Source organism: Babylonia areolata, chromosome 28 (assembly GCF_041734735.1).
Source record: "Babylonia areolata isolate BAREFJ2019XMU chromosome 28, ASM4173473v1, whole genome shotgun sequence".
NCBI lineage: Eukaryota > Metazoa > Mollusca > Gastropoda > Neogastropoda > Buccinidae > Babylonia > Babylonia areolata.
The window spans coordinates 575,801-603,694 of NC_134903.1; the positions used below are offsets into that span (position 1 = coordinate 575,801).

Genomic DNA, 27,894 nt, shown 5'->3' on the forward strand with positions numbered 1-27,894 from the left:
AATTATTTTTTTAGTTAGAAGAAAATTACTTTCACTGAATGCAATATCCTTACATGACATAAAAGATCATCTCCACTCTTTGTGAACATCATTTCCACAAAGTATACAGGCCAAAATGATATAACGTGTCAGTTCCTGTCAAAATAAGGGAAGGCATAAGAAAACACAAAAGAGAGTCAAACCGTGTTTAATATAATATAATATAATATAATATAATGTAATACATTTTATATCTTAAATCATAACATGTCATATGATACGATATGACATGATATGGTACGACATAAAATGATATTATATCATATGATAACATAATGAAACTCACATCGAGCTCCGCCAACAGTTGTTCCTGGTCAGTGGAGTTGTCTGCCCACCACTTGCTCTTGGGAACGTACTGTGTCAAGCACAAAGCAAAAATGTCATGGTCAGTATGTGTTTTATTTTAAACTGTCAGTTGTACATCAGGATATAAATATGTCACTTGAAAGACTCCTCATATATGTATGCACTCATCATACCTGTCCATACCTAATATCGTCTCAGAAGTTTCAATCAAATACCTGTTCATACCTAATATCGTCCCAGAAGTTTCAATCAAATACCTGTTCATACCTAGCATCGTCTCAGAAGTTTCAATCAAATACCTGTTCATACCTAATATCGTCTCAGAAGTTTCAATCAAATACCTGTTCATACCTAATATCGTCTCAGAAGTTTCAATCAAATACCTGTTCATACATAATATCGTTTCAGAAGTTTCAATCAAATACCTGTTCATACCTAATATCGTCTCAGAAGTTTCAATCAACGTGACCGTTCACAAACGGCCAAGCACATGTCCACAACACTGGAGTGGTGCGAAGCAGTTTCTCTGCGTCATAAGCATAAGAATTGAGTTGTTCCGCTTGATCATTTTGTGGGCTAAAACCCAGACTCCAGCACTGTGGAGGGCAGCGGAGAGCGTTCTGCTTCATCCACCTGATTCCCTTTCAACTGCAATATCAAACCTTCACCCGCAACGCTGTGGTAACTCATCTGTTTCAACACAACACCGATTTCGTGACTTGTGTGAAAAGAACGAAAGACGCCCTCCTATTCTAAATCCACAACAACGAACAACACGTGAAATCTAAGTACCAAGCAGAAAAAGCTACAACACCACAGAAATATAACCACAAAAACTGCTGACCATTAAAGGGAAACAAGCGTGGGTCCCACTCACATGATCGTAGAAGTACTGCACGGTGTCCATGTCAGGAACAGAGTTCATGACCTCGTTGTACTTCGTCACCAACGGCGTCATATCCGGCATGGAGTCCAGTGTTTCCATGGCAACAGGCAGGTGGATCTCAGCCTGGATCTCCCCGTGCTCAGGATCCCACACAGTCACGTGACTCTTCTGCAGGAAGCGGAAGTGACGTGCGTAAATTTCCAGTTCTTCCTCGATGATTTCCTTCAGCAGTGTGGCGATGCTGTGGAGATGTTTCTCCAGGTTCTCCTCCATCTGCCAGTAGTTGTAGGCCCACACACCCTGCACCACACAGCTTTCGATATATTGCATGGTCAGTGTTAATTGATCTATTTGTCAAGTGATTGATTAGACAGACGTTATAGAAGGACCACACAGCTTTCGATATATTGCATGGTCAGTGTTAATTGATCTATTTGTCAAGTGATTGATTAGACAGACGTTATAGAAGGACCACACAGCTTTCGATATATTCCATGGTCAGTGTTAATTGATCATATTTGTCAAGTGATTGATTAGACAGACGTTATAGAAGGACCACACAGCTTTCGATATATTGCATAGTCAGTGTTAATTGATCATATTTGTCAAGTGATTGATTAGACAGACGCTATAGAAGGACCACACAGCTTTCGATTTATTGCATGTTCAGTGTTAATCAATCATTTTTAGTAAGTGATTGATTAGACAGACGTTATAGAATGACCACACAGCTATCGATATATTGCATGTTCAGTGTTAATTGATCATATTTGGTAAGTGATTGATTAGACAGACGCTATAGAAGGATCACACAGCTTTCGATATATTGCATGGTCAGTGTTAATTGATTATATTTGGTAAGTGATTGATTAGACAGACGCTATAGAAGGACCACACAGCATTCGACGAATCAGTGATAATCAATCGTATTTTGGTAAGTGATTATTAGGCAGACGTTATAGAAGGACCACACAGCTTCGATAAATTGCATGGCCAGTGTTAATCAATCATTTTAGTAAGTGAATGATTTGGAACGGAGTTACAGAAGGACCACACAGCATTCGGTAAGTCCAATGGCCAGTGTTATTTAATCGTACTTGGTAAGTGATTGATCAGGCAGGATTTATGGAAGGAACATTGTCAAAACTATTTGAAAATGGTTGTTATTACACAGTTTTGGACTGCTGCGTCTCTGAACATTTTCAACCTTGAGTTCATTGAACATTCGATGACAAATGACTTGAGAATGGAATTACTCAAATTTGGATGCTCTTGGAAAAATACGAGATGATCAGCTCTGTCCTGAAATTAACAACAGGCATAAACTGATTAGTGTCGTTTTAATCATAGCAGAATGTTTCCATATTTTACAGGTATGATTTTCTGTTGGAAGTTCTGAGAATGTGTCTGTGGTTTGTCGGAAAACACCAATCCCGTCCCATTTCGTGTTATTTGACTTACCTGTTGGTAAACCTCATTGGACATGGCTTTGACACGTTTCATCGACTCCATGTTCAGGACGTCAGACAGGACCTCATTCGCACGAGCGGATGCATCGTAGATGACAGCAGTGTACTGCTCAGGCACGCGCAGTGCGCTCAGTTTGTTGCTGGCAGCCCGGATGTATGGAGTGACGTCCAGGGACTGGATGTAGGGGTGCTGGGTGAGGTTCTGCATTGCCTCTGCACACAGCACGTCATCACGCTGTTCACCTACAACGCAGCTGATTTCAATGCGTGCTTTGGAATGTGTGATGCGTATCCTAGCAGAAAATAAAACACGTGGTGGTTGTAAAGATGTTCAAAACAAAAGGAGGAAGAGGAAAAAAAGGAGAAGAAGGAGGAGGATGAGGAGGTGAAGAAGTATAAGGAGGAGGAGGAAAGAAGAAGAGGAAAGAGGAGAAAGAAGAGTAGGAAGGGAACGAAGAATAAGGAGAAGAAGAAGAAGGCAGCGGGAGAGGAGGAGAAAAACAAGGGGGACAAGAAAAACATCGATACGCCACAACCACCAACCACAAACAGCAAGAGTAAGATGACATCAATAGAATAATTAGCATTAATTAAATATCTGGTCATGTACACACACACACACACACACACACACACACACACACACACAAATATATATATATATATATATATGTATATAACTACTTGAACTTATGGGAGCTCATGATTAATCAGTATGCTTACTGCTGGTCATTTCAACATGCGTCAACTCTGGTAACTGTATGCACGGGTTGGACGGGGGGGGGGGAGGGATTGGGGGGGGGGGTAACCTACCTGACACAGTGTTAGAGAAGCGGATCCTGTGCTGTCTGGCGGCCAGAAGGTAGCTGTCCAGGGAGACCACTGCCTTTGTAAGGCGGGCCACTCCACTGTCAATCAGCTCCTGGAACACACACCTCGTCATCAGTACCAGCCACGTGACCAGTGATGTCAGCATCACGTCACGTCATTGCTTACATCATCAGTAAGGAACATATGAACAAAATAACAGTTACCATCTTTGACTGGTGCAGGAACTTATGAACAAAATAAGAGTTACCATCTTTGACTGGTGCAGGAACTTATGAACAAAAGAACAGTTACCATCTTTGACTGGTGCAGGAACTTATGAACAAAATAACAGTTACCATCTTTGACTGGTGCAGGAATTATGAACAAAATAACAGTTACCATCTTTGACTGGTGCAGGAACTTATGAACAAAATAAGAGTTACCATCTTTGACTGGTGCAGGAACTTATGAACAAAAGAACAGTTACCACTTGTGGCTGGTGTAGGAACTTATGAACAAAATAACAGTTACCATTTCTGACATGTGTAGGAACTTATGAACAAAATAACAGTTACCATCTTTGACTGGTGCAGGAACTTATGAACAAAATAACAGTTACCATTTTTGACTGGTGTAGGAACTTATGAACAAAATAACAGTTACCATTTTTGACTGGTGCAGGAACTTCAGAACAAGGCATTGAACATGAGCGTTGTTTTCAAGACAGCCGGGGTTTGAAGCAGTGAGTGAGTTACCTCAAACTCCTGCAGCAGAGAGTTGACGGACTGTTGGTAGTACTGCCCCACAGGGTACTGTGTCATGGTCTGCACAGCTTCCTTCATCTGCTGGCTGATGGCGTCTACTTTCTGCTGGTAGCTGTCCGACATCTCGCCGATGTATTGCCTGCAAACACACAGGGCCTGAGTATAGACTGTGTGTCTTAAGTGACAGCTGTTTGACATGCTATCAATGTATTGCCTGCAAACACACATGGTCTGAGTATAGACTGTTTTGACTGTTTGACTCAGTATATTGCCTGCAAACACACTTGGTCTGAGTGCAGACTGTGTGTTTTGGGTGAAAGCTGATATTTTATGAATGTGGATTTTTCTTCTGAATGATTTCTGATATTGTTACTATGGTCACTACCTGTTTTTGGTGAGCAACATATTTGGTATATCACCGGTTATTGTTATTAGCTTTATGTCTGTATTTTTCTGTTCAGTGATGCAGGAACACAATTCATATAACAACGATTTAGTTTTTAATATGAACCGTTTGTGCTTTGTAACAGTCTGCCAACTATGATGGTAAGAAAGTTCAGCGTACATCACAGAAATATCAAATAACATGCCGAATCCGACTAAGTGATAATTTTTACCACTATCATTTCGTGAGACCTGCAAAATTTCAATCAATGATTGCGGTTTTCCCCTTACAAGTATTGTATGCACGACGTAGGACAAATGATAAATGATTATGGTGAAGGAAAAACAGCGCAGAACAAAGTGTCAGCCCCTGTCCTCCCCCCCAGCTCCCTGTCGAAGCTCCCAGCCCCCTGTACAAGCCCTCAGCCCCCTGTCCAGGCCCCCAGCCCCCTGTCCAATCCCCCAGCCCCCTGTACAAGCCCTCAGCCCCCTGTCCAGGCCCTCAGCCCCCTGTACAAGCCCTCAGCCCCCTGTCCAATTCCCAGCCCCCTGTCCAAGCCCCCCATCACTCACTGCAAGGCCAGGTAGCGGTCAGACACAGCACTGCCCATGCTCTTCAGGAACGGGTGACGGCGGTAGAAACGGTTCAGCTGACGTCTCAGGGTCTGCAGCTGGGAAGCCAACTCGTCCATCTCGTTGTTCAGAAGGTCCATCAGAGGAGTGAGGTCCTCGGCCAGAGCTGCTGCGCTGCGGGAATACCTGGCGGCCAGCTCATCACGCACGGCGTCATTGACGGTCTTCAGGGTCTGCTTGCTGCGGGACGCACAGTAGCTGAGCTTGGCCACGCTGTATTCCTGTAGGACAGAGACGGTCAGGTGGTGGTGGGGACATTGTCACAGGAAGATGGCCGGCGTAAAACATGAATGGGTCTGCTGTGCTGGTTTGCTTGTTTTTAGGCTTGTTTCTGTACCAGAATGATTTTGTTTTAGTCACGCTCATGATGTTCACGCCATAACGAAAGTGAAAGTGATACCACATCCTCGACAAAACAGCATCGATAGATACTACACTAAGGAGCATCAGCTCATCTAGTATTTCGAAATATTTTGTAAAAAGCGGAGACACAATGCTTGATCCAATTTTGTCATTCAAGACACATTAAAGTAAAACATTAGGCCTGCTTATCTGGCGTGTATACATCTAGTGTTTTCCTTGCCGCTGTCCTCTTCCATACTTCAGAAGGATTGTAAAGGTCCACAGTGGTCAGAAACAGCCCAACAGTGGATCGCTGGAGAGTCACGTTACCTGCAGGTCAGCCAGGAAGGCAGAACGCCAGTGCAGACGGGAGTGGAGGAGGGTGGAGGTGTTCAGACGGAGAGCCAGGAGAGCGTCAGTGATGATGTCAGTCACGTGGTCCCGGTAGACTTCCGCCTTGATGGCAGTGTCGTTGACGTAGAAAGCCTTGAGGACCAGGCTGCGTTCTGGGTGTTCTGTAACCATGGGTAGGAGAGGGGCTGAGGACTGTGTGGACGCTGTGCCTCTATCTGACATCTCTCTGTCCCTCTACATTTGAATGGTCAATCTCGACATTGTAATGATATAATGTGTTCGTATTGATATGATGGGTTTTGATGTTGAGGCATAAATAATTATTTCATGATTTCTATCTACTTTAGTATCTATTTGTATTGATATGATGTGTGTCGATGTTACATGCCCATCAGCAATAAACCCGAAGATTGGAAGCATAACTGCCAAAGCTCAAAACAGTGAGTGCCATTACATTTCTGTTTTCAGACAATGACTCAGATCATGCTATTTATACCTCCCGCTACTGCACATGGCATTGGGGGGGGGGTTGAAGACTTGCTTGTGAATGTGAATGACAATGGTTTTCAAAATCTTAACGTAGATAATGAAATAATCTGTCGTTTCTTGTGTTAATTGCAGGACACGCATTGCATGTTACAATAATTTGATATAACAAAACACTGTATTGCCGTGTGTGAAGATAAGCCATAGCGACTTACCGGGATCATAGTTGGTCTTGAGGCTGAAGGACCGTTTGTTGGTGTCCAGGGTGACGTCAGACTGGGTGACGCGGTCATCGTCATAGCTGTTGGTGAGACTGATGGAGTAAGGTTCCACGCTCTTCACCTGTCCCTTCATCGTCATCTTCTTCACCGGGCTCACCATCTGTCAGCAAAGTGCACAGCTTTGTCTCACCTCACCGCTGACGTCTGAGTCCATGGACTGGGACAATGTCTGTCACATCTTTTCCTTTGACAACAGATGGACTTTTGGTATGGAGTGTGAACAATTTATTACCAGGAAAAATAGGTATCCTTTTTTATCAGAAAAATACTGAAATAAGAGCTGAAAAAGGCTTTCGCTGATAACTATACAGACTGTGTATTCAGGACAGCTCTGGTATGAACTGCATGCCAACAAAAGAGAAAAGCGATGCTGATCGATGCCGTTTGTCCAAGGCCTAGAAATTCAGGAGCAGTATATGGAATCGCTTGATTACAATTTGTGTACAAATAAAAAAGAAAAAGGCTAATTTAACGGAAAGCATTGAGTAGATTACGATCTTCATCATGCAACAAACATTTGGCATACTGTGTGACTAAATATTTGTCTACAAATATTTAGTAAATTGCGAGAGTATTTTACTCCCAGTTATTTTGATATACTCTGACGCAGACTGTTTTTCGCAGAGTATTTTTCAGCAAATTGTTCAAATAATCTGAGAATGTTTTTCAAGCCTAGATCACATAATGCGATATGTGAGAAGAAAATGTACCCAATCTTCCCAAATATCCACCCTCACCCAGACTCTCAAAGCATCACCGGTGGCCCAGCATTACCTCCACTGTCAGTTGCCGACGCAGCTGGTCGATCTCTCCTCTCAAAGCCATGTTCTTGCGCTGGCGGCGGGCGGTCAGGTACCACGTGTCCACAGCAGCCGAATAGCGGTCCTCGGTGGCTCCAAGGTGAGAGGTCATGGACACGTCGAGGTCAGTGTGGGGGTGGGTCAAGGTAAGGTGAAGGGTGTAGTTGCTGCCGTTGTCCCAGGCCCCTGCGGTGTCCTGCAGCTTGGAGGTGAAGGTCAGCACCTTGCTGGAGTCCTGGGAGTAGGACAGGGCCGTGGTGGCGTCCAGGAGTGTCTTCCCTTGGTTCACGGCCACCTCGCTTTGCACACGCACTTCCTGTCACACCACGTGAACAGTCTATTTATAGCACTGGACTGAGGCCATCTTTTTTCATACGAATTACTTTACTGCATGCTTTTTTCTCGTTGCTGTTGTTTTTCTACGCTTTGTTTTCAACAATGACGGAGAATGGACAGGTAAGAATGCATTTATGAAAGAATGTTTGGAACAGTTAACTTTCATCCTACTGAATTGGGTGTATTATCAGAAATACAGTGCACGAATATCAAGAAAACAGTGTGTGTGTGTGTGTGTGTGTGTGTGTGTGTGTGTGTGTGTGTGTGTGTGTGTGTGAACAGCAAAGTACGATATCATGTAAGGGAAATAAATGAAGTCCACATGAAGGAAAACAAAGAACCAACGATGAACAGGATTCAGAAAGCCAGTGACATAATATATACGATTTCCAGACCTGGTTGATGGCAGGGAGACTGAGGGTGAGGTCGGCCTTGTTCTTCTCGCCAGGGGTCCACTTGGTCTGCAGGGACACCTGTTTGCTCTGGTCACGGTCAGCGTCCCAGTGGAACGTGGCGTCCATCGCACGTAACCAGGCGCTCCGGGTCACGGATCCGCTCACCTGCACTGCGCGTGAGAACACTCCGACCTTCACCTTGCCGTCGTAGCTCGTGCTGGAGCGACGGCTGAGGTCGTTGAAGTCCAGGGTGTAGAACACTCTGCGGTTGCTTCCCCTGCCCCAGTAGAGCTCGCCCTGGCTGGCGGCGTTCATGGAGCTGGCCTGAAGGTTGTACTTGGCTCCCACTGTGCGTGAAGGGTGTACCACCTGCACAGTGTCATGTATGTATGACAGTCAGTCCTGTTCGACTGTTCCATCAGAACAGTAGAGGAGGTAACTGCTATCCTGACTATCTGGCTAGAATTTGATTACAATGGAGAGTGTCTTGCCCCACTCGGCCACGAGGGTTTTCGGACAGTCGGCGTTAGGGTGGTTCCTAAAGGCCAACTAGCCCCCGAGGCTGCAGCACTGACAGCCAGTGCAATTTTGCCTTCTGGTTTGTAGAGTCATAGTCCTTCACAAAAGACTAGGCTGGAAATGATTCCTATTGAAATTGAGAAACCATTGATAGTACAGCTGTCACTTTGCTGTCGGCCCAGCTGTAAACTAATGTCAATCTGTGCAGTGTGAACGAGGGTGTGGAATGAAATGTATGTTGTTCCCATGAGGCATGAGGAGGGAAATAATTGGCGCTGAATTTAAACAGTAAAATATGTATTCTTATAGAATGTACTTAAAACGACGTAGTCTCTCATAATATTCAGCAATACATTTTATTTTAAAGGAATATGCTTACTTAGAATCATGTAAAGGTGTTATGTAAACGAATGCATGTCAACTTCAGACAATCGTAAACAAAATCTTTGAATTACGAACAAGGAGATAAAGTGGGATAGATGTATGTGTACATGGGTTTTGTATGAACCAAACAAACTGATCTAAACTTTGAACATGGGTAAGCAGTTAACCCTGTTCCACTGACCTTGAGGTCGAGGTCATGCTGAAGGCCATTGGAGTCTGAGGAGTCAGTGAAGCGGGAGGTGACCCGCAGGTTGCTGTTGGGGTCGTTCCGGTCCCAGTCCAGGCCGAGCTCAGCGCCCTCGTTAGTGCGAGCCAGGGAGTACTGCATGGGGTGGGGCTCGGCCAGGGTCACGGTCACCTGGGGAAGGTCACCGGTCAGGGTGGAGATGTCAAGGTCCACCAGCTTGTCTCCGTTCAGACTGCCCGTCATCTGTGTGGAAGGCTGAGTGTCAGCACATTGCTCTCACGTGGAGAAACACTGGTGGAGCCACTGTTCGTTTAAAGAATCCAGTTCACCCACTGATTATCTTACCGGCTGCCTTATAAATGGACCCAATCACTCATAACCAAGGAATGATAAACTAACATGACCGACTACATAACTGATTACAAAGTATGAAAAAGAGAAGAAAATATCAATACTTAAAAGGCTGAAAAGATTGCCTAAACGAATAACTCGCTGATTAGCTGATTGGCTAGTTGAGTGACTGACAAACAATCTGAATGATATAAAATCCGAAAAAAAAGAAACAATGGAAATTGTTAGAAAAAAAAAAAAAAAAAAAAAAAAACCTCTCAGGCTGACGCATTGTTTTCACTGGGTAACTGATTAAATGAGCTAAAGACAAATGCGCTTCAACAAAAAGTTACATCAGACGCTCAAAAACTAAAACAGTATAATACTTAAAAAGTAGGATATTTGACTTCGTTTTGCAGTGTGCCTGTGCTTTGCACAAACACATTATTTCCCTGTTTGCTGTCTAGATGAACAGTCAGAAAACACTACACGTGTTGCCAGGATCTGCTCTCACCCACTCCCTGTTCCTCTCACCTTGTGTTCATATTTGTCCTGGGAACCATGATGCTCCAGGACCCAGCTGGTTCTGCGCAGTGCCTGGAAAGGGGTGCTCAGACTGACGTCTGTGTGCAGCTGGCGCTCGTACCAGCTGTTGTCATGGCGCCACGTGCCGTCCATGACGATCTCCTGGTCACCTGACCAGCCCAAGATCACGTGACTTGTTTTCTGAGAGCCGCGTTCCCCGTTCACCACCTGTGGATGGGACATCAAAACTCACAATAACCATTATTATTATCATTATCATTATTGTCATTATTCATTTTTTATATTCTTATCCAGCTCAAAGCTAAGCTTATACCACATATTGACATCAGCTTACATTTGGTCCAACAGCAAAGTGAGAGCTGTATGATCAATGGTTTCTCCATTATAATGGGAAGTCATTTTCAGCTTAATCTTTTGTGAAGGATTATGACTCTCCAACTAGGAGGCAAGACTGCACTGGCTCTTTGTGCTGCAGCCTTGAGGGCTAGTTGGCCTGTGGGAACCATCCCAACACCGACTTTCCTAAAACCCTCTTGGCTGAGAGAGTGGGGATGTAGCTTGGGCAAGAAACTGTCCACTGGAATCAAATCCTAGCCCAGATAGTCAGGACAGATAGTCTGTTGTTCTGATGGTCATAGTCGGACACGACTCACAATCATACATTGTTATTATCATCGTTATCATTATGATATTATTAACATTGTTGTTATCATCATCGGAATACAAACTAGCTGATGTACCTCCCAACTACATCCCGTGTTTCACTTTCACTCATTCATTTATTCTCAAACCTCTTTCTGTGTGTGTGTGTGTCTCTGTAACTATTTCACACACTCTCTGTCTCTCTCTTTCTCTGTCTCACTCTCTCTATATCTATCGTTCTATCTATCTATGTCCCTCCCCCGTTGTCTCTCTGCATAAGTCATCTGTCTCTCTGCATAAGTCATCTCTCTGTCTCTCTGCATAAGTCATCTCTCTGTCTCTCTGCATAAGTCATCTCTCTGTCTCTCTTTGTCTCTGTATGTCTCCCCATCTCTGTCTGTCTGTCTCTGACTCTGTCTGTCTCTCTGCATAAGTCATCTCTCTGTCTCTCTTTGTCTCTGTATGTCTCTCCATCTCTGTCTGTCTGTCTCTGACTCTGTCTGTCTCTCTGCATAAGTCATCTCTCTGTCTCTTTGCATAAGTCATTTCTCTGTCTCTCTCTGTCTCTGTATGTCTCTCCATCTCTGTCTGTCTGTCTCTGACTCTGTCTGTCTCTCTGCATAAGTCATCTCTCTGTCTCTCTTTGTCTCTGTATGTCTCTCCATCTCTGTCTGTCTGTCTCTGACTCTGTCTGTCTCTCTGCATAAGTCATCTCTCTGTCTCTCTGCATAAGTCATCTCTCTGTCTCTCTTTGTCTCTGTATGTCTCTCCATCTCTGTCTGTCTGTCTCTGACTCTCCGTGACCTCCAATTAAGCACAGAAGACTGACATCTCATCACCTCCATCTTAAAGTCCTTCTCTCTCTCTCTCTCTCTCTCTCTCTCTCTCTCTCTCTCTCTCTTTGGATGGTCAATCTCGACATTGGAATTATTTGACGTGTTCGTATTGATATGATGTATATCGATGTTACATGCGTAAATATTCATTATATGATTTATCTGTACTTTGTTTTCTGTGTACTGTCCAAACCTTGGAGATGAACGACTGAAAAAATGCGAATTACCCCCTGTCACATGTGCTTTTTAGCTAATGACAAAGTGCCAATGTGCCGCAAATCTCTTGTTAGTTTATGTTGTTTCAATTCTGTTTTGTTTCTGTTTGTGTTTATTTCCACATTTCTGTTCCATTTCATCTATTTTCCATCATTTTGTTCTGATTTGTACTTATTTGTCACCAGAGCTTTTCAGCTAATGACATTAAACATTTCAGTGTTCTCTCTCTCTCTCTCTCTCTCTCTCTCTCTCTCTCTCTCTCTCTCTCTCTCTCCCTCCCTCTCTATCTCCCTCCCCCCCTCTCTCTCCCCCTTCTCTCTCTCTCCCCCCCTCTCTCTCTCTCTCTCTCTCTCTCTCTCTCTTCTATCTCTCTCTCTGACATCCCATCACCTCCATCTTCCAGTCCTTCACGCTGTCAAAGGGCGTGTCCACGGAGCCGGCAGCGGTCAGGTCGAAAGGCGAACGGTAGCTGAGACTGGCCGAGGCCCTGACGGCGTCCAGAAGAGGGGTGCTGAGGTAGGCGGAGCTCTTGAAGTCCTGCAGGCTGCCCTCGTGGCTGGCGCGTGCCTCCAGGGTGTGCCAGTCAGCGTGGGGCGTGGTCAGACGAGCGGTGATGGAGCTGGAGCCAGAGAGGGAGGACTGCAGGGTGTAGACATGGCCCTGGCCGAGGTCCAGCTTGCTGGATACCTGGGAGAGAGAATGGGGGAGAGGAGTTAGTGACTGTGGACAGTTACAACAATGATGACAAGTCAAAGCATAAGGAGAAAACCAACAACATAATGGTACTGTGTTTGTACATTTCTTATTTCGTTTATTCCTTCGTTTATTTGTGTATTATTTGCTCCGTTTGTTTACTTCTTTCTAACCTTTCTTATGGTCTGACTCCCTTTCTTATGGTCTGACTCCCTTTCTTATGGTCTGACTAAGTCCGGCATCTGCTTGCTTCGTTTTACTTGGTTTTTTACTCTCTTTTTTTCTATCATAAATGTATCTGTGGGTCAGTCCGAACATTTTGACGTCACCTTGGAGTTTAAGCTGAAACTTCCCCTTGTCTTTCTTTCTTCTTTTACCTTTCTTCGTCTTCTTCTTCTTCTTCTTCTCTCTTCTCTCTCTCTCTCTCTCTCTCTCTCTCTCTCTCTCTCTCTCTCTAAACGAAACCAGCCAATGACGTAAAGAACACGGAACTCATCACTGACCTCCTTCTTGTCCCAGCCATCATTCTGATAGGAGCCAGTGGCAGACATCTTTTCCCACTTGCTCCATGGAGTCTGGACAGTCAGCGTCACTTCCGGGTTAGGGGATGACGTCACACGGAGGTCACCAGACAGGCGTTCGTCATCCATGTAGTTGGCAGTGGCATAGCAGGTGAATCCATCTGATAAAGATAATAACCACGATGACTATGATGATGATGATGATGACGATGGCACACTGATGGCAATATTAACATCAGTCACATTATAAAGGCACATCTTCAGCTGCCACTGCTAATGCTGCAGATACTACTTCTATAACTGATATTACTAGCACAGCCATTAATGTTACTGCTGCTACTGTTTCTGCTGCTGACATAAGCACTTTTGTTATTCCTGTTATCACTTGTTACCAAACAGCATGGACTGGTTTAGTACACACCTGCAACAAGTCGCCCTTATTATGTAACAGTGAACATTAAGTCCTGTATATGACAATAACAGTGAACACTGGCTCATGCACACGACAATCACAGTGAACATGAAGTCATGTACATGACAATAACAGTGAACACTCACTGCTGTACATGGACATAACAGTGAACACTTAATCGTATAGATGACAGTAACAATAGACATTAACATATTTATATAACAGTGAACACTGATTCCTGCACATGTCAATAACAGTGAACACTGCCCCATGTACATGACAATAACAGAACACTGACCAGTGTACATGTCCATAACAGTGAACACTGACCCCTCTACACGTCAATAACAGTGAACTGACCCCTCTACACGTCAATAACAGTGAACTGACCCCTCTACACGTCAATAACAGTGAACACTGACCAATGTACACGACAACAACAGTGAACACTGACCCCTCTACACGTCAATAACAGTGACCACTAACCCCTCTACACGTCAATAACAGTGACCACTGACTCCTGTCCAGCCTCACCATTGTCAGCGTTGTGCCTGTACTCAGCACGTGTCTGTGTCCAGTCCTCAAAGGGCGTGGTCAGCTCAGCAGTCACCTCCAGACGGCGCCAGCTGGCACGCATGAAGTCCAGCTTGCCCGCCACTTCCTGTCCGTCTGTGTACTCCACCTTGGCCTCCGTGTTGAACGTGCTGCTCAGCTCTCCGATGTGTTGGAAGCTGGCGCCCACGTCACTGGGAACACCACAGGCAGATGGGTGTTGGACTGGGAGCATTGTCACGGGTGTGTGTGTGTGTGTGTGTGTGTGTGTGTGTGTGTGTGTGTGTGTGTGTGTGTGTGTGATTTGGAAAGACATAGATTGGGACTGGGGGGTGGGGTGGGGGATATAATAATGTGTGTAGCTTGGAAAGAAATAGATCGGGACTGAGAAGAAAGTCATGGTGTGTGTAGCTTGTAAAAAAATAGATTCAGACTTGGAGGATAGTCTTGGTGTGTGTAGCTTGGAAAGGAATAGACTGGGACTGGGAGGATAGTCTTGGTGTGTGTAGCTTGGAAAGGAATAGACTGAGACTGGGAGGGTAGTCATGGCGTCAGTAGAGTGACTAAAAATAGATTGATACTGTTGTTCTTTCTTTTCTTCATCAAAGCCTCCTTCCGTCCCTGCCCCTCTGTACATCTCTCTCTCTCTCTCTCTCTCTCTCTCTCTCTCTCTCTCTCTCTCTCTCTCTCTCTCTCTTTACACCCCCTTTTTCACTTTCTATTTTCGCTATCATAATATACAATTCAGTTGAAGAATATCTATGAGTCCATTTTTATCGATGGAAGTTACATGAAGAGACTAGATTGAGGAGAATGAGTACTGATATTATTTCAACCAGCTCTCCTATTCCTTAACGTTGAAGCTAATGAATCTTGATTAAAGACTCCTTTACCTGTAGCCTTCCAAAGGAGTGTTGATCTTGACACTGCCTTCCATTCTGCCAAACTCGTTCTTGAAAGCGGCATCCACAGTGGCCTCCTGACCATTCAGCGCTCCTTTGGCTGCCAGAGTGACGTCACTCCATGGTCCCTCACGACGGAGGTACACAGACTGGGTCTTGCTGACGTCACCATAGGAGTACGTGATGACCTCGTTCACCAGCAGCAGGGGACTGTCATTGAGCTGGAACTCCAGGTCGTCAGAGTACTGGAACTGCTCTCCGTACTTGATGGTCTGCACACAGACGTCAAAAACAGTGTCAGGCTATAGACTGTTTTAGATAGGCAACTAGTTAGTTGGTTGACCAGTTGCCTTTAGAACTTGTGATGCTTCAGAAGAGGGGATAAGTTTATGGTTTGAAATACAATACCGATTGAGCAGCATAACCAGGAATTTTCAGTACCATTATCAATAAAGCAAAAAACAGAACAAAAAATGAATGAATGAAAGAGTGAATGAATGAGTAAATAAATAAATGAATAAATAAATAAACAAACAAATGAATACATAAATACACAAAAACACAAAAGATACCCGTAACGAGTGCCGAGAAGTGTCACTGTCAACATCAGGACTGGCATACTGAGTCAGATTTATACTAGCATACTGAGTCAGATTTATGTTGACCATTAAATTTCTGAAACAAATGCCATGAAGATGGGTCTACCATGCCATGCCATGAACACATCAACACCACCCACCTGTTTCCTGGTGAAAGAAGTGGACGTGCCCTGGTGGTCGAAAGTGGCAGTGAGGTCAGAGGTGAAGGGCGTCTGAAGGTCAAAGCGAGAGCTGAAGCGATCGTCCGGATAGGACACGGTCAGCTGGCTGCTGGCACGCTGTGCCTGTCCATAGGTCACGGCTCCGCTCCACTGCACACTGCTGTCGCTGTGGGAGAGGCTGTGGATCAGTTCAGTCATGCGGAACCCGTCGTACGGCGTCTTCACGGTCAGCTGCACGTTCTGGTCTCTGCGCAGGTCCACCTGAAAGAGGTCGTGAGTCACGTTGAACGGAGTGATGTGACTGGTGTGTGTGTGTGCTTGTATCAGTGTTTCTCCACTGCAATGGGAAATCATTTACAGCTTAGTCTTTTGTGAAGGACTATGACTCTCAAACTAGGAGGCAAAATTGCACTGGCTCTTAGTGCTGCAGCCTTGGGGGCTAGTTGGCCTTTGGGAACCATTCCAATGTCGACTGTCCTAAAACCCTCTTGGCCGAGAAAGTGGGGGTGTAACTTGGGCAAGACACTCTCCACAATGATCAAATTCTAGCCAAGATAGTCCAGACAACAGTTACCTCCTCTGCTGTTTTGATGGCCTTAGTCGAACACGACTGACTATCACTTGTATCAAATGATTTCTTTTCTCTGTAGTGGTATGGCTGATTGGGAGGTTATGTTTACTGGTCAGAATTTTACATTTTGACAAGGACAACAGGTTCCTTGCATCATGCAGATAAGACACAAAATTGTCTGGTGAACTTTTTGCTAAATCAACGGTGTGAGAACTGCTAGGTAAGATAGAAACTCTGTCTCGAAAGCCACAAAATTGCTGTATTATTATCTTTTTAACAATGATTGTCAGTCATCTTCAATCTATAATTTTCCGAAAGTGCTGCATTTTTTCTAAATAATGATTGTCAGTTATCTTTGTGCTATAATTGTCCGAAAGTTCTGTATTATTTTCTAAATAATGATTGTCAGTTATCTTCGTTCTGTAATTATCAGAATGATCGTTTACACTGACAAAAACGATTTCACATGCATTCTGTGCCATTACACTATGTTCTTCAAGCAGTTTGATACAGAGGCTAATGTCAATGAATGATCAAGTGGAACGTCATTTATACAACCGGTCACACCAACGAAGCAAAATAGCTATTTATCCTGTGGCAGTTTTGGGGAATTCCCTGTAAGTAACTGACCTTCAGGTCCGCAGTGTGTTGATGCCCACGGCCACACTCCAGCTTAGCGTTGCATTCAAACTTGTTGGTGTTGCCGGCGTGTTTGTAGCTCAGCTTGGTCAGCCCCCAGTTGGTGAAGGGAGTTCTCAGCTCGGCACTGGTCTCAATGCGTCTCAGGCGGTAGTTGTAGTGGCTCACCTGTAGAACAATCACTTGGGTATTCAGGGTGATTCGATTTTTACTTTTATCAAATGTCTGTCATGTTTATAGCGAAAATAACAGAAGACAACCCTCCATCAGTTTAGATCTTCTATAAAACAAAAAAAATAATAACAATAGATAGAATTAAAAACTAATGAAATCATTGATTCATTTCCTGTTTTCTGTATTGTGAAAGTTATATCTTATGTTTATAGTTGTAGCTATTTACCCCCTCCCCTCCCCTCCCCGAAAACTGCCCACACTGTGGGGGTAAACACGTCATGCACGTAAAAGCCCACCCGTGTATGCCAGTGAACGTGGGAGTCGGAGCCCATGAAGGAAGAAGAAGAAGAAACAGACGTTATGCACCTTCATTAACGGCTTTAAAGAAAGAACAGGGATCATGAATATAAATAATTAAATAAGAAAAAAAATTGTCACAAAGCTCAAGACAGCCAGTTAATTCCATCTCCTCACCTTTCCAGAGATCGTCTGGCCATCCATGTAGGTGACTTGTCCCTCCGTGTTGAAGTTGTCAGCACCACCTGTGTGTTTGAAGGTGGCGCCCACCTGGTTGAATCCCTCAAACGGTGTGGCCATGGTGACGGAGCCAGAGAGAGCCTCCCTGTTGCTGAAGGCGGCTCTAGCCTCTACCTTGTCCTGCATGAGGTGAGCAGCCAGCAGCAGGCTGAGGTCTCCTCCCTGCTGGATAGCTTCCATGTCCCCGGTCAGGGCGAAAGAGCTGCCCATGGTGCGGTAAGCGATGAACGGAGTGATCATCTCCACAGATCCTGTCACGTCCTGGCCCTTGTTGAACTTGGCTGTGACCTCCATCTTGATGTCCTCGACGTTTAGACTGGTGACCATGGTGACGTCACTCATGTCTCCAGCGTAGCGGAACTGACCTCCCAGTTGGGTGTATCCTGTGAAAGGTGTCATTACTTCCACGGATCCTGTGATGTCACCATCAGTGTCGTACTTGGCGATGGCCTCCACCTTCTCATTCTGTACGTTGGCAGTGGCTGTGATGCTGTTGCCGCCATAGTTGAAAGAGGCTCCCATCTGCTTGTATCCAGCAAAGGGTGTCATGATTTCAACGTTGCCTTCAGTGATGTCATCGTTAACAAATCGGCCGGTGGCTTCAATTTTGTCGTTCTGCAGATTTCCTGAAATCATGGCTGTCTCTCCACCATAGTTGAAAGCAGCTCCCATCTGCTTGTAGCCACGGAAGGGAGTGGTGATTTCAATGGAGCCCTTGACTTGGTTGTCCTGGTTGTACTTGCTGACCACTTCAATCTTCTGACGCTCCACGTTAGCAGCAGCGGTGACAGACAGATCGCTGGAATCTCCTGTCTTCTGGAAGCTGGCTCCCAGCTGGCGGTACCCATCAAAAGGTGACTCTACTTCCAGGGAAGCAGAGAGGTCACGGACAGTGGCCAGCCGACCAACGATCTTGGCCTTGTCAGCGTTGACGTTGCCCGACAGCTGCAGTGTGACGTCAGTGAGCGGTCCCACTCTGGACAGGACGATGGCGGCTTTGTTGGCTTCACCCTGGACGTTGGAGGAGAGGGCCTGGCTCAGATCCATGTTGTCCTCGCTCATGGACCACTGTGTGTCTGAAGACACTTTGTCTTCACCAGCGGAGGCTGAGGCCTTGGTGGTGAAACGATGGATGTCACCTTGGTGGTTGACATCGATGTTCAGCTCTGGGAGTACAGAGGTCAGCACGCGCAGTGAAGATCGCAGTCTGTCCGAGGACAGTCTGTGGGCCAGGTTGACATCCAACAGGGATTGGCTGTTGTAGGTCACGTGGGATTCAGCCTTCATGTTGTTCACGTGTCCGGTCCTCTGATAGGAGGCATCCAGCGAGCCAAAGTCGGCGATGGTCGTCTCCAGGTTAAAGGAACCAGTGCACATTTTGGGACCAGCGGTGTGAGAAAGGGACACCACACTGCGTTCCAGTCCACTGAGGGGAGAGGTGAAGGTGCCGCGGATGCTGATTTGGTTCAGGCTTGGGATGGCCAGCTCCAACTTCCCATTGACGTTTTTGTCGGTCATGTATTGCACGTTGGCTTCTGTTGTCATCTGGTTCAAATCCCCGCTGTGCTGGAAGGAGGCGCCCAGACTCTCAAACTGGCTGAAGGGTGTTCGCAGAGCCACAGCAGCCTTGATGTCCCGCACGGTGTTGAGTTCCGCCGTCAGGCTGACCTCCTGTTTGTCCAGACTGGTGGAGGCCGTGAGGGCCAGGTCCTGAAGGGAGCCCACCTTGGCAAAGGAGGCGGTGACCAGATGACGAGGACCTCCCACACGGTACTTGATGCTGGTGGAGGCACTGACCTCTCTGCTGTTGAAGACAGCACTGCTGGAAGTGTCCACACTGTACTCACGGCCATAGCTGAGGGAAGCCTCGGTCTGCAGGTCAGCTGACTGTTCAAAGTTGAGCTTGATGTCCTGGGTGTAGGGAGTGGACAGGGAAGCCACCAGACGTGCCTTGCGGGAGTTCCACTTGTTCACCACGTTGGCTTCCATCTTCTGGCCACTGTAGACCACGGTGGCTGTTCCCCGCAGGTTGCTCAGGTCTCCTTTACGGGAAATGGCAGCCTCGATCTGCATGCACAATGGTCAGACCATGTTTTCATACAGATCTCTATGTTGAATGACTGATGAAGCAAAACATTCATTGTCACAACTATAAAGAAAAACAGGTGGAAATTAGTTACTGAATGAAAGTACCTTTAAGTACATGTTAGAATAGTCTGATTTAGCCGACTTTCCACACATTCCCATAACAGTAATATTTACACCGACTATTTTTGCCGATCAAAGGACAGAGTGCAGAGCGCTGCTCACCTGTTCCCACCCTGCCCAGGGTGTGCTGATGGACAGCTGACCCTCAGTCTTCATCTTGTGCAGGAATTTCAGGCTGCTGGTCAGTCCTTGTCCAGCCACACTGACGTCAGCAAGGCTGTTGAAGTCGTTCCATTCTCCCTCGTGACGCAGGATGGCAGAGCTCTTCTCCCAGCCGCTGAAGGGGGTGGTCACAGTGACGCTGCTGTCCAAACCACGTGACCAGTCCATCATGGCCGTCGCCTTGATTGCTTTGTCATTGGTGTAGATCACCTGAAAAAAAAAGTAATTTACTTTTGATCTTCTTCTAGACTGAAATCAATGTATCATTTGCAATGTGTGGTTCAGACTAATATGTGGTTTATGTTTGACTTTATTATCATAGAAGCTAAAAAAAAATCATAATCATTGGATACAAACATATCTCGTTATGGTACACAGACATGGACACAGAGAAAAAAAAATAGTCTGTGCCGAGTAATTTGATTGTTTCTTTTTTATATTATTATTATCTTTTCTTGCGTGCTTATTGTTTTATCATGTACCAGACATTGTGTTCACACAAAATAGTGCAGGTCTGATTTTGTAATGGCTGACCATCTTAAGAATAAGAATGATCAAAAAATGATGTATGGCTTGGAAACCCTTCTGTTAAAATGAAATAAGAAAGACAAAAGTTACGTATGATAATTGTTCTCAACTGAACCACAAACAAATTCCACAAGGAAAGCTTGGATCAACACCACAACACACAGGAAACGAAAGCTAAGACATGGATCAACACTACAACACACAGGAAACGAAAGCTAAGACATGGATCAACACTACAACACACCAGGAAACGAAAGCTAAGACATGGATCAACACCACAACACACAGGAAACGAAAGCTAAGACATGGATCAACACTACAACACACCAGGAAACGAAAGCTAAGACATGGATCAACACTACAACACACAGGAAACGAAAGCTAAGACATGGATCAACACCACAACACACAGGAAACGAAAGCTAAGACATGGATCAACAATACAACACACAGGAAACGAAAGCTGAGACATGGATCAACACTACAACACACAGGAAACGAAAGCTGAGACATGGATCAACACTACAACACACCAGGAAACGAAAGCTGAGACATGGATCAACACTACAACACACAGGAAACGAAAGCTAAGACATGGATCAACACTACAACACACCAGGAAACGAAAGCTGAGACATGGATCAACACTACAACACACCAGGAAACGAAAGCTAAGACATGGATCAACACTACAACACACCAGGAAACGAAAGCTAAGACGTGGATCAACACTACAACACACAGGAAACGAAAGCTAAGACGTGGATCAACATGACAGCCCATCACAGACCTGAGCAGAAGCATCCATGGCGGTGTCACGCATGTTGTGTCTGAAGGAGGCACTCAGGGACTCATAGCCACTCAGCGGAGTAGCCACGTTGACGTCCAGCACCAGAGGAACGTCAAAGGAGTAGGTGGTGTCCAGGGAGTACGTCTGGCGTGGGGAGTACTCCAGCTCCACCCGGGACTGACGGACACGGCGTTTGTCCTTGCTGGACGCCACGATCTGTGGACAGTGAAGTGTAAACTGGTGATGATCTGACAGTGAAGTATAAACTGGTGATGATCTGACAGTGAAGTATAGAATGGTGATGATCTGACAGTGAAGTATAAACTGGTGATGATCTGACAGTGAAGTATAAACTGGTGATGATCTGACAGTGAAGTATAGAATGGTGATGATCTAACAGTGAAGTATAGAATGGTGATGATCTGACAGTGAAGTATAGAATGGTGATGATCTGACAGTGAAGTATAAACTGGTGATGATTTGTAGATGGTTCAGTTTTGGAGAGGAGAAAATATGTGGACTGGTCAGCATTGTGTGGATAATAAGTAACACATAACTAAAAGAAAAAGACTGAAAAACTGACAGTGATAGTTTAAACCTTGATCAAACATTAAGTGTTTCGTGATGTAACGATTCTGGAGATAATCAGAAAGATGAATTCAATATATCACACGTCCTTATGGTCCGCTTTTGTTGTTGTTGCGGTTGTTGTTGTGTTTAATGCGTGCTTAATATGAAAGATAATGAATAAAATGATTGACGTTTTTGTGCATGAAATAAAGAAAATATAACTTACACAAATCATGGATGTTTCTCTTCCCTCTCCACAAACAAAAGCACAAAACCAAAGAGCTTCATGTCTCATTAGCATCTCACCTGGAGGTAAGGGAAGTCATCTCTGGGCGTGTCCAGACGAAGCCGGGCATTGAGGTCATCTTCAGCATTCCAGGTGGCGCTAGCTTCATACTGGCCAATGACGGGCACGGCCTTGAAGTCAGCCTTGACCTTGCCAGCTGCAGACTGGATGCTGGTCTCCACACCAGTGTCCACAACACGCAGCTCATCCCAGGGCGTGCTCAGTTTCACGCGCGCGCCACTGAGGTCACGCTGCACGCGCGTGGTCAGGATGACGTTCTTGCGCATGCCCAGATCCATGTTGAGCTGACTCACCACTTCGCTGCCCTCTGCCTTGCTGCTCACTTGAGCTGCCAGACTGCGCACGCTTCGTACAGGGGTCGTGACCCTCATGGTGATGTCAAGGTCATCCCAGTTGTTGATGATAACAGAGCCCTCAGCAGTTACCTTCTTGCGTGGTTCCCATGAAAACTGAAATGGCACGAGAAAAGTAATGATGTTCAAGTTCCATTATGTAACAGACTAAATATAAACATAACCAAAACTATGAATGATCATAATTCATTTTTTATGCCACTCAGAGTGGTTTTAAGAGGTTAACAATGAATACGTTTTGGGTCAAATACATTGGACCAGTAGTTGGGTTTTTTTTAAACAGGGGTACTGGTAAACCTGTGTCCATGTTGGTTTGTATAAACAAAAACAAAAATCGGTAAATGTTAAAGAATCTCACCTCAGCATTGGCAGACATGGGGAAGCTCTCGTACTTGGCATTGACCTTGCTGCTGATTGGCTCAGTCCAAGGTGACGTCAAGCTGAAGTCCAGGTCAGTTTTACTGGCGTCAGCAGTCAGGATGACGTTGTGTGTGAAGGCCTCACGATTCTCGTTCTGAACAAATGAAAGGAAAGCAAAGTGTGATCTAAGGTATGGGTTCTGATATAGTTTTGTGCCTGTGGTCATACCGTCCTCTTTAGCGGTTTTTTTTTTCGTTATGCGTTGATTGTTATAGCTTATCGTTCAATTGATTGTTCCCTATAAGTACATACAAAGATACAGATACAGACAGGCACACACACAGACAGATAAATAGAGACAGACTCACACACACACACACACACACACACACACACACACACACACACACACACACACAACGTGTACCTTCACGGAGGAAGAAGACAGCAGACTGCCAGTTCCGTACTGAGTGCTCAGTTCAGCACGCCAGTCACGGGCGTTTCTCCACGGGGTCTGCAGAGCCACGGAGCCGCTCAGAGAGCCTGCTGCACGCGCACCTGTGACGTCAACCTTCACGCGCTTGTCGGCCCCCCAGACTGTGGTGAGGGAGGAGGTCAGGTCGGAGGGGGTGTGGAGGTGGGTCCATGTCGTCTTCATCTGAAAGAACAGAAAATCCGCCACCAACGTCAAGGACAGCCTGATGCACGTGGAATGGTGAACCTGCATGATTTTTGGAACAGCGTGGGAGGGCTGTGCTGTGTACCGTTGTTCTGTGTTGTGTACCGTTGTTCTGTGTTGTGTACCGTTGTTCTGTGCTGTGTACCGTTGTTCTGTGTTGTGTACCGTTGTTCTGTGTTGTTCTGTGTTGTGTACCGTTGTTCTGTGTTGTTCTGTGTTGTGTACCGTTGTTCTGTGTTGTGTACCGTTGTTCTGTGTTGTGTTGTGCTGTGTACCGTTGTTCTGTGTTGTTCTGTGTTGTGTACCGTTGTTCTGTGTTGTGTACCGTTGTTCTGTGTTGTTCTGTGTTGTGTACCGTTGTTCTGTGTTGTGTACCGTTGTTCTGTGTTGTGTACCGTTGTTCTGTGTTGTTCTGTGTTGTGTACCGTTGTTCTGTGTTGTGTACCGTTGTTCTGTGTTGTGTACCGTTGTTCTGTGTTGTTCTGTGTTGTGTACCGTTGTTCTGTGTTGTGTACCGTTGTTCTGTGTTGTGTTGTGCTGTGTACCGTTGTTCTGTGTTGTTCTGTGTTGTGTACCGTTGTTCTGTGTTGTGTACCGTTGTTCTGTGTTGTTCTGTGTTGTGTACCGTTGTTCTGTGTTGTGTACCGTTGTTCTGTGTTGTTCTGTGTTGTGTACCGTTGTTCTGTGTTGTGTACCGTTGTTCTGTGTTGTGTACCGTTGTTCTGTGTTGTTCTGTGTTGTGTACCGTTGTTCTGTGTTGTTCTGTGTTGTGTACCGTTGTTCTGTGTTGTTCGTGTTACCGTTGTTCTGTGTTGTTCTGTGCTGTGTACCGTTGTTCTGTGTTGTGTCCGTTGTTTGTACGTTGTGTTGTGTGTGTACCGTTGTTCTGTGTTGTGTTGTGCTGTGTACCGTTGTTCTGTGTTGTGTTGTGCTGTGTACGTTGTGTTGTGCTGTGTACCGTTGTTCTGTGTTGTGTTGTGCTGTGTACCGTTGTTCTGTGCTGTGTTGCGTTGTGTTGTTCTGTGTTGTGTTGTGCTGTGTACCGTTGTTCTGTGTTGTGTTGTCAGGTTGTGGACACGTCCTATCATTTCACGCTGAATTATCTTTTGTGGTAATAAACAATGAAGAGTGGTAACTATCTCCATGTACAAGGGACACCATTTCAAGTCACTGCTGCTTATGCTTTTGTCGTGTTTGTAATCTGCTGCAGGATAGTTAAGCATGTTCTGTTTACTGCATTCATCAGACTGTTTTGTATCGCATTATACTTCAGTTTGACCCTGTTAAGAAATCAGCAGTCCCCCAAACCTGCATGCTTTGTGATAAAACGAAGTATATTTTGTCTGTGCAAGACGACGACAGGTCTGATATCCCTTCAGGTCATGTTTTCAAGCATGCTAACACCTGACACGAGTCACTCAAAAAATAATAAGACAGGTGCCGCCTACCTGTTCCTTGGGCCAGGTGACGGTGATGTCTCCAGTGCTGCTGCCCGTGTCCACCTTCATGTTCATGAGGTAAGAGTAGGCCTGCTTGTTCACCTTCACGTCCACCTGGTTGGAGAACTGACGTCCGTCATCTTTGTGCACGGCGCTGACGCTCAGAGACTTCAGGCTGATCTTGCGCAGGCTGGACTTGACGTCCAGCTGAGCCTGCAGGTCACGTGACCCGTCAGTGCCACGGTTCTTGGCGGTCAGGCTGACCTCACACTGGTCCTTCTGCAGGGACAGCACCAGCTGGAAGCGAGAGACAAGGCACACTCTCCTCAGAACTGACATGGGGTGGGGTTTGTATGGGTTTCTTATGTAGGGACAACCCTCCACTTGAATTCCCTGATGACAGACATCACTAATTACAACTCATAGTGTGGCTGATTGCCTGCTCAGAACTGACATGGGGTGAGGCTCATAATATTATGGGTTTCGTGTATGAGACAACCTTTCATTTTAATTCCCAGATGACAGACGTCACTAATTACAACTCATGATGTGGTTAATTGACTGATTGATACTATTGCGGTTCCGCCATCAGACTTTTTTCATACAAACAGCTGACAAAAAATCACCTCTTCTGAACTAAATGAAACAGGAACTGATTAAACAAGGCGCATTCCATTGAATAGACTTTTGGCATGGCTTGAATTGTTTACTATTGTATGAATAAGAGAAGTAAGCTGACCAAAGTCACTTAACGATAGAAACGATATGCTCCATGAAAACGCATCCGCACATTGCACACCATATGAAATATTCACAACGCCGTGATTGGATAATTGTGAAAGATTTCACATGGACAGAAGTAAGAGATATATATATTCTGAGCGTGTCAATAGTACTCTACCTTGGTGCGGAGACCTGTGTCCAGCTTGTGGGTGAAGGTCAGTCCCATGGAGCCATAGCCCCGGAAGGGGGTCTGGGCCTTGAAGGCCACGTCAATGTCACGTGGGGTCAAGGGTTTGGCCACAATGAGGCTGGTGGTGATGACGTTTTTCTTGTCTCCCATGACCAGCTTGGTGCTGAGCTGGTGCTGAGAGCTGCTGCTGTCCAGTCCCACACTGACGGCCAGGTTGCTGTAGCCCTGCACAGGGGTGCTCAGGCTGACACGGGCCTTGTGGGAGGAGTAGTCCTTGCTGCTCTTGCTGCCCGCCATGCCTTCAATCACCACCTGGGCAGTGGACACACAGACAGACATGATTATAATTGTCTTTCCATTTGTTTCTTCTCTTTCTTTTTATTCAATTATTATTTCGATATTATTGTAACAATGTCAGAGTTGATTTATTCAGAGTCTGCTATGCCTTCAGTCTCCATTAGGGCAGTGGACACAGTGAGACACAGATATTTATTATGTGTTCCTTTTCTTTCTCTTCTGTTTCTTCTTATTCAGTTAAAGGTGCTGTATTACACTTATATTTTCGGTTTATTTGTCAGTTTATTTCATGCTGATTTGTTCAGACAAGAGTCACCAGCTGCATGGGCATTCTGTGAATATATCAACCAAACATTAAACTATGGACCTTGACCCGACTGACCTTTGCGTTCTTGTCGTTGTCAGCGTCCCAGGCAGCTTCCAGGGAGCCCTCGTAGTTGCCCTTGACCTTGCCAGCGTCGGCGTTGAGCACGACACGCCTGGAGGGCACTGTGACCTCCAGACTCCATCTGCCGTTCTGAGACTTGGCCAGTTTGTGAGTGCCGCTCACACCGTAGGTGTTCTGTGGAAAGATGACAGAGTTCCAGTCACAACAGACGTGCACATAATGACCAGTTTGTGAGTGCCGCTCACACCGTAGGTTTCTGTGGAAACATGACACAGTCACGATTTGGATAGATTTCACAATGGTTAGTTTGTGAGTGCTGCTTATAGCCCCTCCCCCCCCCCCTCCCCCCCCGCATCCCCAACCCCCCATCGGTGTTCTGGGGAAACAAGCCACAGCTCCAGTTAGGACAGACGTTAAAATAATGAGTAATTTGTGAATATCGCTCACACCACAGGCGTTCTTGGAAATGAAGTCGGGTCACACGATCCACGCCGATGTCAGTGCATTGAGTGGACATTAAAAGCATGATAAGAAAAAACAAAACAACTGAAAACGGTGATGTATAAAAAAACAAAACAAAAAAAACACAAAAGAAAACCCCACCAGATAACATATGTTGTGGTCACACATACACAGACACAGAGACTCACAGACTACAGAGACATATGTGTGATAATCAGTTTTGTCCGACTGTGACGATCAGAACAGCGGTGGAGGCAACTGCTGTCCCAACTATCTGGGATAGAATTGGATTCTAGTGGAAAGTGTCTTGCTCAAGTTAATCCCCACTCTCTCGACAAAGAGGGTTGCTGTCCCAACTATCTGGGATAGAATTTGATTCTAGTGGAAAGTGTCTTGCCCAAGTTAATCCCCACTCTCTCGGCACTGAGGGTTTTGGGAACAGTCAGCGTTGGGATAGTTCCCAAAGGCCAACTAACCCCCCAAGCTGCAGCACTAAGAGCCAGTGCAATCTTGCCTCCTAGTTTGAGAGTCAACATCCTTCACAAAAGACTAAGCTGAAAATGACTTCCCATTGCAAATGAGAAACCATTGATCATAAAGCTCTCACTTTGCTGTTGTCCCAACTGTAAGCTTATGTCAATCTGTGATATGAGCTGAGCGTTGGGCGTAATACATACATACATACATACATATATACATACATACATACATACATAGAGACCAGTTAAAGCA

The 27,894-nt window shown here is 45.5% G+C and overlaps 1 protein-coding gene across 2 annotated transcripts in view; it reads right to left on the minus strand.

Moving 5' to 3' along the window:
• The window catches only part of LOC143302134 (uncharacterized), a 46,655-nt gene that overhangs the window by 726 nt on the left and 18,035 nt on the right, over nt 1-27,894 (minus strand). For both annotated transcript variants that reach the window (XM_076616686.1, XM_076616687.1), the window contains exons 22-48: nt 26,695-26,874; nt 26,004-26,327; nt 25,112-25,399; nt 23,412-23,642; nt 22,983-23,138; nt 22,271-22,720; nt 21,395-21,610; nt 20,017-20,286; nt 17,644-19,773; nt 16,987-17,163; nt 15,765-16,046; nt 15,017-15,297; nt 14,106-14,317; nt 13,142-13,320; nt 12,336-12,632; nt 10,240-10,458; nt 9,370-9,618; nt 8,286-8,654; nt 7,529-7,870; nt 6,689-6,854; nt 5,964-6,148; nt 5,232-5,512; nt 4,266-4,413; nt 3,514-3,622; nt 2,693-2,913; nt 1,223-1,531; nt 326-394 (exon numbers count right to left, since the gene is read on the minus strand). In XM_076616686.1, the coding sequence (XP_076472801.1) occupies nt 326-394; nt 1,223-1,531; nt 2,693-2,913; nt 3,514-3,622; nt 4,266-4,413; nt 5,232-5,512; nt 5,964-6,148; nt 6,689-6,854; nt 7,529-7,870; nt 8,286-8,654; nt 9,370-9,618; nt 10,240-10,458; nt 12,336-12,632; nt 13,142-13,320; nt 14,106-14,317; nt 15,017-15,297; nt 15,765-16,046; nt 16,987-17,163; nt 17,644-19,773; nt 20,017-20,286; nt 21,395-21,610; nt 22,271-22,720; nt 22,983-23,138; nt 23,412-23,642; nt 25,112-25,399; nt 26,004-26,327; nt 26,695-26,874 (8,340 nt within the window). The remainder of the gene's footprint in view (nt 1-325; nt 395-1,222; nt 1,532-2,692; nt 2,914-3,513; nt 3,623-4,265; nt 4,414-5,231; nt 5,513-5,963; nt 6,149-6,688; nt 6,855-7,528; nt 7,871-8,285; nt 8,655-9,369; nt 9,619-10,239; nt 10,459-12,335; nt 12,633-13,141; nt 13,321-14,105; nt 14,318-15,016; nt 15,298-15,764; nt 16,047-16,986; nt 17,164-17,643; nt 19,774-20,016; nt 20,287-21,394; nt 21,611-22,270; nt 22,721-22,982; nt 23,139-23,411; nt 23,643-25,111; nt 25,400-26,003; nt 26,328-26,694; nt 26,875-27,894) is intronic.